Below are 20458 nucleotides of genomic sequence, written 5' to 3' on the forward strand. Positions count from 1 at the left end.
TCACTGGCAACCTGTAGCAGGCTGCTACTCCCTTTCAGGAAACTGTAGCTGCCAAATCTTAGCTCTATTGCATGCTATTCATAATCAGTCCACTTGCACATTTGCCCTACAGGTATAAGTGGCTGACACCCGTTTGAGGATGACCTGGAAAGCTTTATGGGAACAATTCGGCTGTCCATACAGGAGCAGCTTATCAAACGTATATTCAGCTTCCAGGTCTTTAGAAGGATCCTTCCTGAATTGAGTGCTGCTTTTTTGGCCTGGTGCTGGTTTGAGGCTAATTGGAATATTTTTACAGAGAAAAATTAAATCCTTGGCTGTGAGAAGAAGGAAAAAACAGAGATAAGACACTCACTTCTCAGTTCTCGCTTCTGTTCATTCTCTCTGGCAGTCTGTGTGGTTGCATCTGCCTTAACTCTTTAATTCTGCCTAACCCTTTTTCCTCTAACCTCCTTGTTGTCTTTTTGACATTGCACCTCAGGTCTCTCCAGATTTATCATGTGAGATGTAGGGAATTCATCTGGTTATTTCTGAAGGGAGGAAAAGAGTGGGGAGGAGGTTTGGATTGGGAGCCTCCTGGCAATCTGAATGATTTGGGAGGGATTTTGAGTTTCTATATTACTTTCAACTTGTATATAACTGTAAATATTTGTGTATATGGTGTATATATGTGCTTGTAAATTGTGCTAAGCTGTAAATATAGCTCCATTCCTTAACTTCCAGCTGGCTGAGTCTGGTCTAGGTGATTTCACTTTGTGTGTGTGGGGATAACTCCCAAACTATTACAGACATAAATGCTGTAACAAGCAGAGAATTGATTCTGGTAATAGCAGAAGATAACAGATGTTGAAGAGGTCAAAGGGGAAAGTAACAATTGCAAATTTATTGAAGCCCGTAAGCTCGAAATATAGAAGGGCTTGCTGCTTTTTTTGATGTAAAGTAAGCCACCATCACAAAGCAAAGGATGACAATATCTCATGGAAGAGAAAGAACTATAGAGGGGGAAAAAATCAAGTATACAGGAAGTAAGCAATTATCATCCCACAATCCTGATCTTTTAAATGTGTTGTATTTGATTATCTGTTTGTGAGTCCTTGAAGGAGAAATCTTTGGAATTCTATTTTATTTAAAGGAGCTGGGCAAAGTAGTGTTAGTTTTTCGTGTCAGTAATTCAAGAAAAACATCAGTGTTGTGATTTGGAATATTTCATTTGGTGACAGAAAGGTGACATATTAGGTAAAGTTCCTATGTCTCCATTAGTTATGTTACTGTGTGTAAAATCACAGGCTAATTTTTCATTCTCTTGGAACGTATGTGAACAGCTCTTTATCTGTGTAGAATCCCAATAGGATGGTGTTCAATAGCTCGAAGTGTAGGGTGCTGCACTTTGGCCACAACAACCCCATGCAGAGATACAAGCTGGGGTCGGAGTGGCTGGAGAGCAGCCAGACAGAGAGGGATCTGGGGGTGCTGATTGATACCCGCCTGAACATGAGCCAGCAGTGTGCCCAGGTGGCCAAGAGAGCCAGTGGCATCCTGGCCTGCATCAGGAATGGTGTGGTCAGCAGGAGCAGGGAGGTCATTCTGCCCCTGTACTCTGCACTGGTTAGACCACACCTTGAGTACTGGGTTCAGTTCTGGGCCCCCCAGTTTAAGAGGGACATCGAGATGCTTGAGCGTGTCCAGAGAAGGGCGATGAGGCTGGTGAGAGGCCTTGAGCACAGCCCTACGAGGAGAGGCTGAGGGAGCTGGGATTGTTTAGCTTGGAGAAGAGGAGGCTCAGGGGTGACCTTATTGCTGTCTACAACTACCTGAAGGGTGGTTGTGGCCAGGGGGAGGTTGCTCTCTTCTCTCAGGTGGCCAGCACCAGAACGAGAGGACACAGCCTCAAGCTACGCCAGGGGAGATTTAGGCTGGAGGTGAGGAGAAAGTTCTTCACTGAGAGAGTCATTGGACACTGGAATGGGCTGCCCGGGGAGGTGGTGGAGTCCCTGTCCCTGGAGCTGTTCAACGCAGGATTGGACGTGGCACTTGGTGCCATGGTCTAGCCTTGAGCTCTGTGGTAAAGGGTTGGACTTGATGATCTGTGAGGTCTCTTCCAATCCTGATAATACTGTGATACTGTGAAAATTATTGAAAAGCTCTTGTGTTCACAGGTTTTGAATGCAGTCTGAATCCAAGAAGCATGAAGAAGAGACACCTGCTCTACACTGGGGGTTGGATCCTGTGTTTTCTGCATTTGCAAGACTCTATATTAAAGATATACACGAAATGAAAGAATCTAAACAAGTGCCTGGTATGTACTTGCACATAACGATTATGATGCATATAGAATTATATTTACAAGGTTGTGCTCTTGTCAAGGGCTTGCAGGATGCTTGGCAAACACCAGTAGCATTCCATGGCCCTAAGCTAAGTGACATTACAGTATCACAGAACTTTAGAGGTTGGAAGGGATCTCTAGAGATCAAGTCCAAACTCCCTGCCAAAGCAAGATGCCTTGGGGTAGTTTGCACTGGAATGCATACAGGTGGGTTTTGAAAGTCACCAGAGAAGGAGACTTCACAATCTCTCTGGGCAGCCTGTTCCAGTGCCCTGTCACCCTCACTGTAAAGAAGTTTTTCCTCGTGTTGAGATGAAACCTTCTATGTTCCAGTTTGTATCCATTCCTCTTTGTATTATTGCTGCTAACCAAAAAGTGATTGGCCTTGTCCATTTGACACCCACCTCTCAGATATTTGTGTACGTTGATTGGCTCTCCCCTCAGTCTTCTCTGATCCTTTCTAGACGTGTGTTATGCCTACAACATTTGATAACAGGTTTACACCCCTTTGTTGCAAAATTTCAACAGTCAATGGTGACGTTGCTGGGTGTATGTGTTCTGCTTTTCCTGTGGGTATTACTAAACACAGAGATTTTGAAGTAGTGCTGAGCTCCTAGATATGGTAGATATGCAGCATTCTTTGTACACTTCAACTACCTTATTTTAAATTTTGGCATCTCTGCTGACTCTCATACCACACCTTTTATTGCCTAACTGTTGTTGGAAGTTGTGTGCTTTGCAGTCTGTTTCCTGCTGGTCTTCAGCCAACATCACCCACATGTGTACATTGCCTAAACCAAGATGAGCCTGACCTTGATTTTCTTTTTACATTGTGAAGACTTTAAATAGACTACAGTATGTTTTCTACTTCAGAAAAGTTCATTATTCCAAACTGAAACTTGACAAGTTGCAAGATCACCAGGGAGGAATCCAAGGAACTTAGAATTAATGAGGAGAAGCAATAAACCCTAAGTGGTGTGTGTGTTTGGTTTGGTGGTTTTATTTTGTTGTTTGTTGTTTTCTTGTAGTTTGCTTGTTTTGATTCCACAGAGATAAATTACATCTGTTTAGTCCTCTGAATATGCTACTCAGTGTAGATTTTATGATTCTTGCTTAACAGCAATGATAGCAACAGTGCTGTTCTTGTAGAAATAGTGTGTTTTTACCGGTCATAACCATTTTTGTGTACCTAGGGACTTGACAAATTGCAAAGCCTATCTTAGATATATATATATACACATTTGTAATTTAATGTGATGGGAAACTTCTCTTAAATCCATTGCAGGAATTAGACTACAGTCTGATGTTTTTACTAGAGTGAGCAGTACTTGGAGACATTTATAGTGTGCAGTCTTAGTAATACTTGTGTAGCAAATGCATCTGGTTAAAAACTTTCAGCTTTAATAAGAGCCATTTTAATTGTTTACAGACAAAATATAAACCAATTCATTGTCAGAAGAATAAGATTGGAGTTTGGGCTTGCAAAAAATAATATTCAGAAGAAATGTAACTTCCACTTCAGAAGAAATTAGTCATCACCAAACAGTTTGCAGGAGTAGGAACAGTCCTAGGAAGTACAATCCTGCTCTTGTTTTGTCATTTCTAAATCAGCTGAATTTCCCTTCTCACTTCCCTTCCTGTTCTTTTAAGTGAGTTGTCATTTTCTTTATGATCTGTTTCAGTGGTGGTTTTTTCTTATTGTTTGTTTGACTTTGTTTTTTTAAAAAGTTTTTTGTTTGATGGGGTTTTTGTCTATTTTTCTTTTGGGGGTTGGGGTTTTGTTCAGTTTTGGACTTTGTTGCTGCTGTGTTTTCCTAAGATGTTCTTAAGGGAGTGTTATCTGTCATGTCAAGTTACTACCTCTTAAAATTGGTGCATGTGAGCTTTCTCTGCTTCCTACACATCTAACATTTTGCACAACTAATCATGTATCATCTTCTACATAAAACTTTAAAGAATGAAATTAAATTTTGTAGAATAAACATCCTGAATTTTGTTCATTTGCCTGGTGCTGTGCACAAACCAAGCCAGACATCTTTCAGCTTATTTATTGGCAACAAATGATTGCATAATAGAAACACTGGGAAAAAAAAAACAAAAAACAAACACCTTTTGGGGAAGAAGGATGATAGATGTTTGCTGTCAGTGTCTCCTGCCTTTAACAAACCTATTAAAGACCAGCTGAAGCTAAGTATAGGATTGGCTGTAAATCAGTCATTAAGTAATGGTAATTAAAGATGAGTAAGTGCAAAACAAAGAGCTGTAGCTATGAAGGCTGGAAAGAAACACAGAATGAATGTCAGGAAAAACATCCTTAGAATGACATCTGGGAGCAGCCTTCTCAGGAAAAAGGTGGGATAGTGTTCACTGGAATTGTTTATATCCTGACTGTATAGATTGCCAGGAATTTACTGTATGAAACTGTCTCACACTGGCACTAAGGAAATGGACATAATGACCTAATAAGATTATTCTTTCCATTTTTAAGCATTAGGATTTGATGCCACAATGACTAATCCCTTAAAGCCCCAAACCCGCCCCAGTCCCTCCACAAAGAAAACCAGCAAAACCAACCAAGCAACTGAAAAAAACCCTAATAAACCAAACCAGAAGCAAACAAAAGCCCCTCAAAACCAATGAACCAAAAAACAACTGCCCAGAAAACCCCAACAAACCAAACCCAACACAGGAAAGCAGTAAAACTGGTCAATTACTCCCCTGCTATAAATGATGACAAGAAAGCTGGTACTCCTCCTAGATGGAAACCGGCAATTGTGCTGTCTCAGAGGCCTTGAAATGGGTGTCAAATGCTGTTGTAACACACAATCATGTTGTGGAAGTGAGCTTTTCTCAGAGTTATCATGCACCACTGCATTGTGACAGCTTGCCAACAAGCAAGGAAAGCTACAAATAGCATAAAAGGACATAGTAATTAAAGCAATAGCTAACAGGTCAGTGCTCAGTAATGTTGATGAGGACATGACCAGAACTTGAGGTAGAGAGCTACCTACAGACCCCTATACTGCTTCTGCAACTTCTTGTTGTGGTAACAGCTTATTAGTAGGTGTTATTTTACCGGGTTACTAGGAGCTTAAGTAGATGTGTTTACACAACTTCAAATGTTTAGTATGTTTTTATTGCTAAGTATGAACATAATTTGAACAAATTACCTGGCAAGATAAACAGTTTACACCTTGAAGTCATCAACTTCAACTTTTAATAGTATAAACATATTCATCTTTCAAATGAGTTCGGGTAGTTTCTCACACAGTGAGGGTGGACTTGTATCTGACTTTATGGGCATGGAGAAAACCACTTTTATCTGGTGTCTGTCATTTGCCAAAACTCAGCTTACTGAGAAATGAACATAATAACAATGTTACTTGTTCAGTCAAGAGCTTGGATTCTCTGTTCCACAAACTTACCCTGAAACTGACCCAAACTTCTATTTATTAGTTGTTTGGCTAGTCACCTATGGGTTCTTCTGAAACTTTGGGGATTTTTGCCCTTCTCATGTAAAGAAAGTTAATTTCAGGTTCATTTAAGGCTGCTGGCTATGTAGGACAAGTTATTTTTAGGTTTTGGGTTTCATTTTTTTTTTTCTTTTAAATACAGAACATTTTCTGGCTCCCTTGGCGCAGTGTTTCTCTTTCCCTTTGTAAGAATAAGACATACCACAATATATGGAGCCAAATGTTCCCTCTGAGTCCCTTGAGCTATCTAGCTGTCGTGGTTTGCAGAAGACGGTTATTGATCATCCCAGATGGCATCCTGTAGTAAAGCAGTGGTATTTGAAAACTGAAGAAAATACACTGACTGAAAATTAGCCTGCTCAGGATGTATCTGGAGCTTATTACCCTATTATCTTCCTGCTAGTGAACTGTGAGGCTTTGGTATATAATGCTTACTTTAGAGTTTGTTAACATTTGTCACTCCCTTGAAAGGGATCATAGCATGTGGCAAAGTCAGTACTAAGACCACTAGGCTCTGATTCCTCACTGTTTCCTGGCCACGTTTTTATGTGGTATTCCAGTTACTTTTATGGATGTCCAAAAATATCTCTGAAGGGATGTTTTTAGAACACATTACTTCAGAAGTTGATGTTCAGGATGCTATCTGCAGTGACCTCATAGTGTACTCTACAAATGAAGAGGGTTATTTTTGTTCCCTCACCCTCCATGGGTCCTGTTCTTTTAGAAATGTAAGACAGAATTATGTTCCTTTTCGTTTTGGAAGCTCTGCCTTAATCAGGAACAGCTGCATTGTGAGAATTTCAAACTGCTTCTATTGTGTTCTGTTTACTCTGAAGCCTGAAGAAGTTGAGAAGGGAAAAAAACAACAAACAAAAGACAACCAAACAAAATCTCAACCAGAACAAACCCAAAACAAATGGCTAACAACAACAAAAAAACCCAAACCAACTGAAGAACAAAACCAACCAACCCTAAAAATAAAATCCTAGTGCCTGCAGCAAAGAAACTATTTTCCAGATCTGAATATGCAAGAAAACAAAAGGTTAATAAGGTTCTGATATTCTATTAAAGCAAACTTTTCATATCCTAAACAGAGCTGATGCTTTTTCCTTCTAGTGTTCACAGTCCTTACTGATTGAGGGGGCTTTTCACATGACTAGGCATTGTATCATTTAAAACTCGTTTAAAAAATGGAAGAAAGTATGCCTTTTACTGACAAATGTGACAAGGTAGAGTGCTGAAATAATTACATTTACCAAGATTTTTCTGTATCTAGGTATATTCTTTTATAATGGACATCCAGTGAGACAAGTGGATATTGTGGGGACAGTGGTTCTACTGAAAGAGAGAGATGCCTTTTATAACTATGGAGGTAAGGAAAGTTTCTTCTTGGTACTTTAGGCTTCTAATCTCAGTTACTGTTAGAACTTAAAAGTTGCCTTAATCATTGTTTTCAAAACAACTGTGCTGTTATCCTGCTATAATGTATGTCTGCAGCTCAGATTACTTAGCAAACTTAGGGAAGCTACTGTTTATCTCCATGTCAAAAGCAGAGAAATGTAGTTAAATCACCGCTTCATTTGGGGGCTTCTAGCAAGTCTTAATTTAGGCTATTCCTTTGCTGCAGGGCTCCACTGTCTTCCTCACATATATGCAGTTTCTTTGATGAGATATAAATGGATTTAAGAGTGACTACAAATGGGAAGTAACTTCTTCCTTAGAAATTTCTTCTGACTTTTTATATGTTTTGTCATATCTTGGAGCCGAGTCTAAGAGACTTAGCAAATGGAACTCAAGCATCACAGTACCAGTTCTTGCCCAAAACAACTGTGTTGTTTCTTCCATATTGCTTTTCCCAATGTTGAGATTGGTTTATTAACATGGAAACACTTGATTGTTCTGTTCACCTGTCTTTTTCACATGGAGTACCAGCAGAGTGGAGTAGTGATGATGTGTCCAGTTTCAAAAGTGTGTGTTTGTGGGGGCAGGGGGGCATAGAGGTCATCTGACAGAAGGCAGAGACAAATGCATAGATCCTATTGCAGTGCTCAAAGGACTTACGTCCAGGGTCTTTGGCACAAGTCTCCACCTGATTGAGGTAAGTCATGGAGCACCTCTTCTTACCCAGTTCCTTGCCTTCTAAAATTGAGTCATCCATAATTCCCTGACTCAGGAGTATTGTGAAGATACAACTGGCAACTTAACCAGGTCCCAACTTCCACAACGGCTGCAGTTGCATCACACTGCTGCAGTGCTGTTATAGCATACCCCATACTGGGTGTGGCTGCTTAGAGTTGACCCTGTGCTCTATAGAAGTGTCCTTGCAAGTTTCTTAGAGTGAGTATTTTCTAGTTTATTTTTTTAAAGACTATTTTTTGGGAGTTTGTTATTACCCTGCTATTATACTGTATAGCTAGTTGATAGTAAATATTTTGAAGCACAAGTTTTGCTGGCACTTGAAGTAGCACAGGCTAAACAAGCACCTGAGTTAAGAGGCAGAGACATTACTAATGATGTAATGAAGTGTTGAAACTTAAACTGAACATCAGCTATTATTATCTTATTGCACTAGTATGCAGTGCAGTTATTGCTTCATAAGAACAGAGGAATGCAGAATCCAAGTGGCCGAGGCAAAACCAATTCTATGAGCAAGGGTTTCCCATACTGCTCTCGGCATTAGTTTGAATATAAATTTGTTGGAAATGTTTGATTGGGGCAAAAAATGGAGGAATTGAAGTGAAAAGAAAGTGCACAGCAGTGTAATTAAGGCCTTAGTGTTAGACCAGCTGATCTTTTAAGTACAGCTCTCAGTGAGCTGGGCTTCCTGCTGTCCTTTCACATCCAACTCTACTCTTTGTTCCAACAGTTCCTGGTTTTAGCTTTCAGGCTACCTGCCAGGGTGCCTCCCCAGCCTGCCCTCCCTTTCAGGCAGGCCGACTCCACCAGTGTAAAATTGTTAACTTCTTAGACAGTTTCCTGCTTGTAACTTCTTGCATCTCTCAGTTCAGCAGACTCTGGTTGGTGAGTCACAGAGCAGACGTTGCATCAGTTGAAGTGCTGCTCACTGCTCCGGACTTGCTCACTTTCTGTTTGCTTAGAAGTGACTTACAAAGCAATTCCTCCTTTGTACTTTTTCTTTGATAGAGAACTGAAATGTCTTTGTGTCACTGCTACTACCTCCCCCCCCCCCATTTCCTATCTACTTCAGAATATACACTGCTCATTTTAAGAGAATCTTAGGTCCTTTCTATGCTGAAAAGCATACAGCCAGAACTGATGACAAAATTCCAGTTGCAAAAGTGACTGAACTGACTTTTTCCTGGCTTAAAATAATTGTACAATCTGATTTTTGGCTCTTTTATTTGGCTGTTCATTTGCAAGTGTTATGATTAATTAGGTGAAAGATAGAAGATCACATACTGTTTTCTTTATAGTCTAGAACTGTTTTGGAAGTCTGAAAGGCACTTGCCTTAAAAACAAATACATAAAATAATAAATACAGCTCATCAGGATATCAGAAGGTTCATGCAGGCCCTGCAAGAACCTTTTTTCTTTTTTTCAATAAGGAAATAAAACCGAACAGAGTTATCTAACTTCCCAGGGAACTCCTCAAATAGTTAATGTAAGAGTAAACAAATAATAATTTTAAAAAAGAATTAAAAAAACCCAAACCAACAAACCAGAAAACACCTCCCCTCAAAAAAACAAACCAAAATGAAAACAAGCAAAAGCTTAAGCCCAAGGAGATAAGAAGGGAAGCACAGGATGTTCTCAAAGCTTGTAGACCCCCTGAGTGCATTCTCCTATCTAATTATAATACAATTTTAAGAGTTCTCGTTCAGGAGTTATTTGTCTTCTTGATCAAAGCTTTTATTTGTGAACTATTAAAACTTTATTTCAGAGTCTTGCTCTGCTATAGATTATTTGTGTGGTCAAGAATAGGTCAGTCTCTCCAGGACTCCATTTTCAGTTGTTACATTAATGAGGAGGAACCTGGCCTCCTAATCCTTCAGTCTTGTTTGTTTTGTTTCTAAGCCCTTTTTAGGAAGCGTATCTGTTACAGTTGGTGCAACACTCAGTCACAAGCTGCAACATCTAGAAGCTGCAGTAATGTAACAGTGAAATGTCATCTGCTGTGTTTTTTGTTGCCGTTCCTGACTTTCGTGAATGCCTTGGCTTGGTATATGGGGGCTCTAACTCCTACTAAAATAGTTGGGGTTTGTGTATATTAAGTAGAGGAAACCTTACTAGCTAGATCATGCTCTGGTACAAAATAAATGCTGCTGTGGCAGACGCAGCAGCTCAGAAGGGAGACAGCAATGAGACTCACATACTTTTGTGATGGAATTTGGAACTGCCCGTGTCTTACAGATGATGTTTGTTTGTTAGGAATGTGCAGCTAAGGTATTGGAAAACAGGAAGGCAAGACAATGATTTCAAGTTGGACTCCTCAAATAGGGAGATTGTTTCAAAACACGTGAGACAATGCAAAGGCATTTTGCTTTGATTTTGCGGTTCCCAGAGGAAACAACTGCAGGTATCAATCAGCACTGTCATGGTAAACATTGCAGTTGCTTTTATAATCATGGATCTCCTTTAAGGAGCAGAAGAAAAGCAGAAGCTCAATCTTGGATATGGTTACATTTAAGGAGATAGATGCTTGGAATATTAGCTGGACATGAAGTGGGATCCTTCTTGTGTTTTGACAGGCATTTAGTGCCTTTTAATTTAGAGACTGTTAGATACACCACCTATATGCAGTCTCCTGACATGTATTGATTCTTATGATAGTTTTGTAGTTTTCTTTGAGTTTTGTATTTTTCTGTTGTCCTTTATGGTGCAGTTCCTGGGGCAAAAACTGCAAAACATCTGATTGACTGCTAACAAACCAGGAAAAGCTAACTAGATGCTATGCTTAGGAGAAGCTGCTCAGCCTTTTTTGGCACGGAAGTGGCTTGCATGCCACCAGCAGGTATACTTTAAGTTGGGAATTCCTGACCTAGAGCAGAACCACAGGTATGTGCTGTCTTGTGTCCTCCCTGGCTAGAGGAGCTGCCTTTCTGCACTCGGGAATGTCTTGTATAGACAAAGACCATCAGACTGTGCACAATATTAGCATGGAAACCACTGCAGCTGGAGGTAGCAGCACTCCAAGTCTACTCATGTGACTGTACTGCCCAGTGTTCAAGTGCTGTTTCTTCACTGTTACAGCAATGTTTCTGTGGTTTGTGCCTGGTTTCTTGTTTTAATTTGCCTGGCCTCAGTTTTCAATACTGTTTTTTCTTCTGATCTTGTCAATATGTTTTAAATCCCTTTAAGTATCCAATATGTGCCCTTTTTCGTGGAAAGGAGATTGACAGGGGATCTTATAAATGAGTAAAAGTATCTTAGAGGTGGAAGTCATGAGGATGGAGCTGGGGTCTTCTCAGTAGTGGCCAGGGACAGGACAAAGGACAGTGGGTACAAACTAGAATATAGGAGGTTTCACTTGAACCCAACCTGAAAGTTCTTTGCATTGAAAGTGACAAATAATTGGAACAGAGGTTAGGCAGAGAAGTTGTGGAGTTTCCCTCCCTGGAGACTTTCAAAGCCTGCCTGGATGTGTCCCTGTGCAACCTGATGTAGGCTTATCTGCATTCACAGGAGGGCCAGACTAGATTATCTCCAGCAGTCCCTTCCCATACCTACCAATCTACAAGTCACTGATGCTGATAATCAGGACTTTTTAGGAATTACTATTTAAACTACAGGCAATTTGCTACCATCCTCTTGTGTATCCCTAGATGCCCTTAATATTTTTCTAGAGTATGAGTCAACAGGGCATAACACCTAGATAAATACAATTACAGGTTGAAGATCAATGTTTTAAAACAATAATTCTTCAAAATGTGGTGTGGTCTAGTTGACTGGATAGAGCTGGGTGATAGGATGGACTGGATGATCTTAGAGGTCTCTTCCAACTTGGTTGATTCTATGTGTATTGAAGACTCATAATTTGAATTTGTGCTTGCTTTATTTATTTTCAAATATACCTGCTACTTTAAGATCATGCACATAAGCATGGTATCTGGCACTCATTCCATTCCATTGAAATGACTGTCATTATTTCAGAAGTACAAGTAGGGGTTGAGCACCCACTTTCCCTTTCAGACTGGTTGAAATGAGATATCCTTGGCAATCATCTCTCTTACATATCTATGTATCATCATTTCTTCACTGCTTGCTTTCTTAGCCTGTCATTCTTAATTTATTTATTTATTAAGGTTTTGACTGGTTTTGTGTTTTGTTTTGTTTTTCTATTTCACAGTGGATGACAGTACTGGAGTTATAAATTGCATCTGCTGGAAAAATCCCATGGTAGCAGAAACAGCTTTAGCAGGTAATTTATCAAATGATTTCTCTTTTCACTGTATGTTTTTGCTGATGTCTGTCTTACATAATTTAATAAATGATCAAACTTGCAGAGGAGCAAATGTAACTCTTTATAATTTTAAAGCATCACATCTGTGGTAGTTTGAGTCCCAGGTTCCCTTAAGAAAACTACAGAGACCAAGACCCATCTTGGGACAGACCTGATCATCCCAGGACGTTGTATTAATGTTATTCTATTCTGCTTTCTGGTATCACAGCTTACTCTCCAAAAGGAGTGAGTGTCATTTCTGTTCTCCAGTCTTGGGTAGCTTCTGGCCTCAAACTGGAACAACATCCTACAGCTTGGGCCATTTGGGTAGTTTCATATTATTCTTTGTGTGGTGTGCAGCAATGATGCCAATAAAACCACTCTGTTATGACCTTTCACATCTTTAGCTGAGTAATATGATATTTCAATTCTATGCTGTGACATAGGAGAATCTTCTTACAGTTATTTTTGTGATTTTTGTCTAGTGAGGAACTAGGCTCTGTATCTGCCACATACCACAGAAGTCAACCCACTTACCAGCAACGTGATAAACGTTCCACTGCTTCTTGTGATATAGTAGTTTCCGGCTTCATCTTCTCTTCTTTGTTTGCATTCATATTCTTCTCCTGCTCATTCATGTGCTGTCAGTGATGAACTTCAAAGTAGATGAAAACACAGTGGGAGGATGCCGGCAGTCTTTTATGATTTGGAAAGTTCTACATGTGCTGAAATTCTGTGTTAAGTGCGGTAATTACTGCATTTCAAACAGAAAAAATCAGTACTATATGGCTTTCTCTTTTGGCTTTTTCATCCACCATTTCTCATCTATCAAAATATGGAGTACATTTTGTTTTGGACCTTCTTGAAAGTTCATGTAGTTGACAGTCCCAGTGTGGAGCTGATTGAATCCTATTGAAATAAATGTTACAAGCATCATCTGCCCGCTTTATGGCTACATAAGCACAGAGTGGAGAAAGGAAATCAGGATGTAAAAGTCTGATGCCTGTGGAAAAAAAAACATTTATGCAGACAGATAATTCATACTTACTTTTAACAATGATATGACAGGTGGTATGAACGATCCCAGTTGGAATCTAGAGCTGTCACCTCTAGAAAGGTGATATTGTGGCACAGCTTTCAAAAACATTCACAGGGACCCACAGTCAAATGTTTGTTTTTTTTTATGAGCAACTTAAATTCGTTAAAGGAACTGCATGAGATAATGCTTGAAGTAGAACACGGTCCCAGAATGTTTGTTTCAGCCTCATGTTCTTATTTTACATGTACATCAGTAGTGTTTAAATGGACACTGCCAAAGAAAGCAGCTCCTATGTGGCACAGTAAATTTTCTTTCAGCCCTTTGTAATTGTGTTCAGGGATACTTGAATTATTAATCAAGTTTTAAGTTATGAACAATTTACTCTCCCACAGAGGCATCAAACTTCTGTCAAGCTGCATTCACCTCAGTGTAGAAGTCAAATTGTACCACGTGAATTTTTTTTACCTCACCTCAGATGACTCAGTCTTTTATGTGAAAAGTTCAACTGGCCTTTCTTTTCACCTTTTATCCTAGTAGGACAAAATTGGTGTCAAATTAATGTTTCAGTTTTGCAACCAGTCTATGACATTTTCCTTGGTAAACGAGTTTCTTCTCCCTTTTACACTTTCCCCAGCTGAACTATTTAAGTAAGTATAATACCATAAACTAATGCTGTCACACAGAAGTTTTGCTACCCAAGACATGTGGTTCCTGGGACCTTTTTTGCTAATATGACTCCTATTATGTGCTTAGGGGTTTGCATGAATGCAAAGGGACAGTGATCCTGGCCTTATGCCTGCTCTACTTTGCCTTACTACTTCTTACAGGTCATCCAGACACAGCAAGCGGTCTTACTGTACTCGAACAGATGAAGAAACTGCAGAAAATGGTGAGCCAGAAAACCAAGCTGGGACTTGGGGATCTCATCAGAGTCAGAGGTTACATCCGAACCTACAGGCAACAAAGAGAAGTTCAGGCTTCATGTTTTTGTGAGTGTTACGGATCTGTGACATGTAACTTGGTTGTCTTGAATTTATGAGAAGATCAAAGTTGTATGTAATTCATTGGATAGTTCCCACTTTGCTTTCTGGCATCTCATTTTTCTAATGTGATTTTCATCTGTATGTCTTTGTTTCTGTTTTAGCAGTGTAAGATTAGAAGACACCACTTAATGTGTGGGATTAGCTTGCCTGTAAATGAGGCATTCTTGTAAAATCCATATAAAGTGCATACAAGAATACTATGCAGATACAGTGGTTGGGTATCTGTGAGAGTGACTTAGTCTTCAGTTTTCTTTTTATTGAACAGCTAAAGACCATGGGAAGGCAGTTGGTGACTTTTTATGTCATGCTTCATCAAGAGCATTAGCTGCTTTGGAGAAACGAGTTCAGTTTGTTGTGTCCTGAGGGACGTTTGGGTACATTGTATCACAGAAGCACAGATTCTGCTAAACTCAGTCTTTGCAGAATCTCTGAGAAGTGTTCCTTCTCTTCAGGCACTTAGGCACTGATCTGCATGCAGGTGCAGCCCCTGTATCTGACAGCATTTTGGGCAGTTCTGCAGTCCACTGTTTTACACCTCAGGAGCGTTCAATCACAAACCTTCTTCTTTCTGCCATATGTGCGCTATTGTGTAAGACTTGGTTTTGTGCAGTGAAATCTTTCAAAAACAATGCTGAAAGGAGTCCTCAGGCTTCCCCTCCAACTTTATAAAAGCCCTGTGTAGCTCAGATTAGGTCTGTCAACTCTAGCTAAAATCTGAGAGGGAGTTCAACTCTCCTTTCCTAGCAGAAGATTTGTGAATACACAACTCATTTAAGGGCTAGTAATCATAGAATCAACCAGGCTGGAAGAGAATACCCTTGTTTCATTAAAGGAGATCTGTGCAATTCGCCTCTAAATTGCTCTAGTTTTGGTCTGAATAAAGTTCCTTACTATGTGTTAACTTAATCTAATGCTGAAATGTAAAATAGTGATCACAATTTATGGCTGAACAAGTTGCTAGACTGAAGTATAGTTTGCAGTGCACCAGAACGGGTCATTTACCTCCTCATGAAGCATAAAAGTAGGAGTGGCTTTTGTGGTTTTGTTTCTATGAAAATAACAGTGACCTAAATTTGCCAATTTAATACTGGCATGTGAAGCCTCAGGTATGCCTGCTTAAAAGATTGATATGGCAGTCTTGGCCAAGTATGTGTTCTTTTTGCTCCTCCAGATAAGGTGGATGATCCTTACTGTGATGTTCAGATTTCAAGAATGCTGGAACTCCCCTGTCTCTACAGAGAAGTTTATGATAAACCTTTCCAAGGCTCAGAGGAGGGACAGAGGTAAATATGTTACCCAGACTGGGGCAAAGTATGGGATTTATTAATTATTTTTTTAATTGTAATAACTTTGGAGGAAGAGGCCCCCACCTGTGCTTTAGACTTTGCACAAGCATACAGTAGCAGCCTGCTTTTCTCTCAGGTAGCTGGTGATACATACAGTTGAGATACCTGTCTGTAATCTGTGGAAAGAATACCTAATGCTGAACTAAACTGATGCTAAGCTAGGTAAATGTCAGGAAGGAAGTATAGTACTGTGTACAGACTTCTTGTATCCAGTTAAAAACAGCTGGAGCTTTAAGCAAGATTTGGGGGTGTAATCAACAGATTAGATGGAGGCATTGGTCTTTGTGTGTAAAGATAAAGAGCTATTCCATGAAACTGCTCTTAACTTCTGCTGTCATTGTCATAATCAAATCACAAATACATAATCTCAATAAAAAGTGTCAAACACCCCTTCCTGTATCCAGTTGAAGAGTAGCTGTGTGCTCATTGGTGGCATTGATGTGGTTTCAGGGACTGAAGGTCTTAAAATTGCAAGAAGTGATTGAAGGTGAAGAGTTAAATGTTTATTGCTTATAAAAAGGGTCTAAATAATGGTTTAAATTTTGCCCTAGCAGACTAGCTTTAGGCAATTGTTCTAAAAATTATATCTTTCTTGCCTTTTGACATGCTCTGTGTGTCCTTGTAGTGGTCTGAAGGGTCAGAATTTCTCAATCAATGTGCTGCTTCAGAAAATGGAAGGCTTTCTATTAGAGAACAAAATTCAGACCTTTTACCAGCAGGAGCTGGAAACAGTTGATATGCTGGTGTCACTGGCTGGTGTGCATCCCCCCAGTTCCAGCTGTGCAGAGGTGAGTGAATCATAGAATGTAATACTTTCAAGTGTGTAGTGGGAGGAGAAATAATACTATGCACTTGTTTGGGGTTTTATACACATAAACAACTGGGTAAGAAGCTGCTGCCTTCAGAGGATTCAGACAGGAGTGTTTTGGACTTGTGCATGATTTTTTGTACAAAGCTTGAGGAAACCCTGGAATGGGTTGCCCAGGGAGGTGGCTGAGGCCCTGTCCCTGGAGGTGTTTAAGGCCAGGCTGAATGAGGCTCTGGCCAGCCTGATCTAGGGTAGGCTGTCCCTGCCCATGGCAAGGGGGTTGGAACTAAATCATCCTTGTGATCTCTTCTAACCCTGACTGATTCTACGATTCTAAACCTTGTCCCTTGAGACATAGAAACTATACCGAAAAAAGCCCTATGGGAAAATTCTGGTTTTAAATGTTATCTTGCATTAAGGCTGAGTAATCTTAGTCAGCAACAGGCACCAACTTGTCTAGATCTGTAAATAGTGGCAGCATCAGAAAAGGAGATCTCATTTTAGGCACTTGAGCTGCTCAGGACAGATGTTTGAGGTCTTGAATGTGATCAGAAGGGAGCACAGAGCCTGTCTTGTTTCTCATTTGAAGTTCAATATATTAATAGACATGTAGCTTTCAGAAGGAGATTGAGCAGAGAACATGGATCCCTGCAACTTGTTTCTCTTGTTAGAAAGCCCTAGTTGTGGAAGGCCATGACTGAAAGGATCAGAAGGTAGGATTTCATGGAAATCAGTTTGTATGCAGTTGTGTGTAACTAAACAGTTAAGAACCGTTCCAGTGAGGTAGCACACTCTTAGTCAGCCACAGAATGGGAAACAGAACAAAAAAGCCTTTGTAAAATAGCTTTTTATTACTTTGTTGTTTGGATGAATTACAAACTAGATTCTCAGCTGGCGTGAAGTGGTAAATTTCTGCAAAAGTTACAGTGTTATGGCTTTTACCATGTTACCAATGGCAACTGAAACTTGATCTAGAGGGCTGTGACTCACTTGTTTACTTTTGGCTTTTTGTAGAGAAATAAATCTCTGGCTGTCGTTTTCACTGCCTGATTCTAATGTGCCCTGTAAAGTTAAACATCTAAGGTTTTTTTAATTCTTAAAATAAAAAACCTGCAACCAAAACCAAACCAGCCACAAAATGCAATCCCTTGTAGACAAGGTCAAATAATGATGAAAAATAGCTCATAATTGGATTGCTTCTGATAGCTGCTTCTTGAGAGTGGTTTCTTTTGTTTTCATTAACAACATTTTTGTTGTTTGCTTTAAAGCAAGCATGGGTATAGGCAATAACAGGAGCTGCTCTCATTTTTGACACAAAACTTTGATAGTAGAATATCCGGCAGGGGACAGGCTATGTATTTTTCTAAACACTTTACATTAAGGGAAGTAGTGGTCATTGTAACTGGTACTGGAAACTTCCACTTTCTGAATTTCAATTTTATCTCTCTACAAAAGTCATTTAGAATAGAAACTGATGCAGAGCAAACATAGAAAGGCATACAGGAAAAAAAATTCCAGCCCAAAAAGCACAAACTAACAAAAACAATGTAGCATCAGTGTTGCTGACAGTCATGAGGTGCTATCATAATAATGAATAGATGCTCCTGACCTTGATGTCAAGCTGTGAGTGTATGTCCCAGGAATTTGGACAGACATGCTTATTTAGAAACTGCAGCTCTCTCTATTGCCCTTTGGTAATAATTCCTTGGAAAGAGACTTATATATCTTTGCATAGGGAAGAATCTGCAATTGTCAAGTGACCTGAGTGCCTTGAGAGGAGCACCTAGCAATGCTCTGGAAATGTGTTTTATTGTTCCTTTGCTCTCTCTTGAGGATGTCACTCCTTATATTTGGTAGAGAGTAAAGTACACAGTTTAACCTGCAAAATCATAGAATCAAACAGGTTGGAAGAGACCTACAAGATCATGCAGTCCAACCTATCACCCAGCCCTATCCAGTCAACTAGACCATGGCACTAAGTGCCTCATCCACTCTTTTCTTGAACACCTCCAAGGATGGCAACTCCACCACCTCCCCGGGTGGCCCATTCCAATGGTGATCACTCTCTCTGTGAAGAATTTCCTCCCCCAGCACAACTTGAGACCGTGTCTCCTTGTTCTGTTGCTGGTTGCCTGGGAGAAGAGACCAACCCCCACCTGGCTACAGCCTCCTTTCAGGTAGTTGTAGACAGCAATGAGGTCACCCCCTGAGCCTTCTTTTCTCCAGGCTAAACAACCCCAGCTCCCTCAGCCTCTCCTTATAGGGCTCCAGTCCCCTCAAATGCTTTATTGCCCTTCTCTGAACATGTTCCAGTACCTCAACATCTCTCTTGAATTGAGGAGCCCAGAACTGGACACAATACTCAAGGTAATAGATCTTACTTCTGTCCCTCTTCTTTTCTATTTCCCTTGATTAGTCTTCTGCTTTGCATTGCCCTTAAAGCAGAAGAATAAAGGTGCTGCTAATGTGGCATGATGATATTTCATGCATGTTTGGTGAGGTAAGAACTAGATGAGCAGACCAGACTAATTAGATCATGTTACTTTATACGTACTTACTGCGCTTTTCTTGGGAGTGAAAGGATGAGTTATTTAGATACATAACTCTATTTTTCACTTTTTCTTTAAACCCTGTTTCCAGTGTTCTAGAGCATAGTTGCTCTCCATGTGCTGTACATATCCTCCAATGCCTGGTCCCGGTCCTAATGGCTCCTCAACAGTGCAGTCTTTTGGTTCTCCAGAATAAACTTCCCTCTAGCAGATGCATGTGGCAGAACCCAGATTATGTCCTTCGCTCGGTCAAATACTAGAAAACATTTATAAGCTACAGAAAAAAGGGTAAGAGAATTGGAAAGCTTGTTGTTTTTAAAAACACCTGTTTATGATTTAAAAGAACAGTGGGTTTTTATTTCCCATAACCAGTGCCCTCTCTATCCCTAAACTGTAGGCTTTCCCTGTCCCTTAAAATAAATGACTTGAGACTGGAAGGACGGGTATTCACATGGAAGACTACAAGCAAAACCAGAAAAGTTTGTACTTAGAGGACCTAAAGAGTGTACTTAGTGGACTTAGGCAATTATGTTTGGCAAAGCCTTTAGTTCCTTTTTTTTTAAAGAAAATTGCATGTGAACTTGATCCATCCAGTTTCTCAACTGGATTAAGTATGACTTGCAACCAGCCAATTTTGATTAACCATTTTTATGCACTTCTACGATGTATAAGCTCTAGCGTGTGCTATTTTGGTATAGCTATTCCAGTTTGTGTATGTCAGTATCTAGGACACATTAAGTTGTGTTGTGCTTTCCATACTTTGCTGTTTGTACTTCTCTTGATTTGAATATTATCTCAAGGTCAGCAGTGACAAGGAGTTAAAGCAGGGAGTTTAACAATGTTGTTCACACTTAGAGTGTATACCCCTTACATTGTACTGTAGGTATAACACAGTGTTTGCTATCTGCCTCTTCAGCAAGCTGCATTGCTACTTCAAATATGCATATTGCAAAGGTTATTATAGGACTTCAGGACTGACATTTCCAGAAATACTATTACTGAAATTGTCACCTGTCTGAGCTAAGGATTAAACACAGCAAGAGAAATTGCAAAGTGCAATTCCATGAGTCGAATCACGTGCGTGGTTATACCAGGAAACTTTTAACACCATCTGAGTGTGTTGTGATTCATAATGAGCCAAAGGTTACATACTTTCAGAGTTTTCAGCAGACTAATTCCTGTACCACTTCATTCTTTGACCTATTATTGGTTTTACAGGGAATTTGTCTTGTTTTTAAAGATCTGAGTATAATTAGTTGCACAGCACTAGCTCGCTAAGCTGCATGAGACCCATCAGACAGAATATAATATATTGATTAAAATATCAACTTAATTCTGAACATCATCTTCTACTTGTTTGCTACAGAGTGCTTGGCTGGGCTTCGGAGGGAGGTTAGTGCTGGTAAAAATGCTGTTTAATAGCTGCTTTTTCTGTGAGGAGGGGAAATGTGTCTTACTGAAGCAGTGAATGATTCAG

General features: G+C 39.9%; 1 protein-coding gene across 1 annotated transcript in view; it reads left to right on the plus strand.

Moving 5' to 3' along the window:
• STN1 (STN1 subunit of CST complex) overlaps positions 1–20458 on the plus strand; it is a 47716-nt gene that overhangs the window by 16151 nt on the left and 11107 nt on the right. The window contains exons 2-7 of the mRNA XM_064144448.1: positions 2157–2296; positions 7073–7168; positions 12104–12175; positions 14063–14224; positions 15450–15561; positions 16250–16412. Coding sequence (XP_064000518.1) covers positions 2164–2296; positions 7073–7168; positions 12104–12175; positions 14063–14224; positions 15450–15561; positions 16250–16412 — 738 coding nt within the window. The 5' untranslated portion in view covers positions 2157–2163. The remainder of the gene's footprint in view (positions 1–2156; positions 2297–7072; positions 7169–12103; positions 12176–14062; positions 14225–15449; positions 15562–16249; positions 16413–20458) is intronic.

Source organism: Pogoniulus pusillus, chromosome 6, assembly GCF_015220805.1.
Source record: "Pogoniulus pusillus isolate bPogPus1 chromosome 6, bPogPus1.pri, whole genome shotgun sequence".
Lineage (NCBI taxonomy): Eukaryota > Metazoa > Chordata > Aves > Piciformes > Lybiidae > Pogoniulus > Pogoniulus pusillus.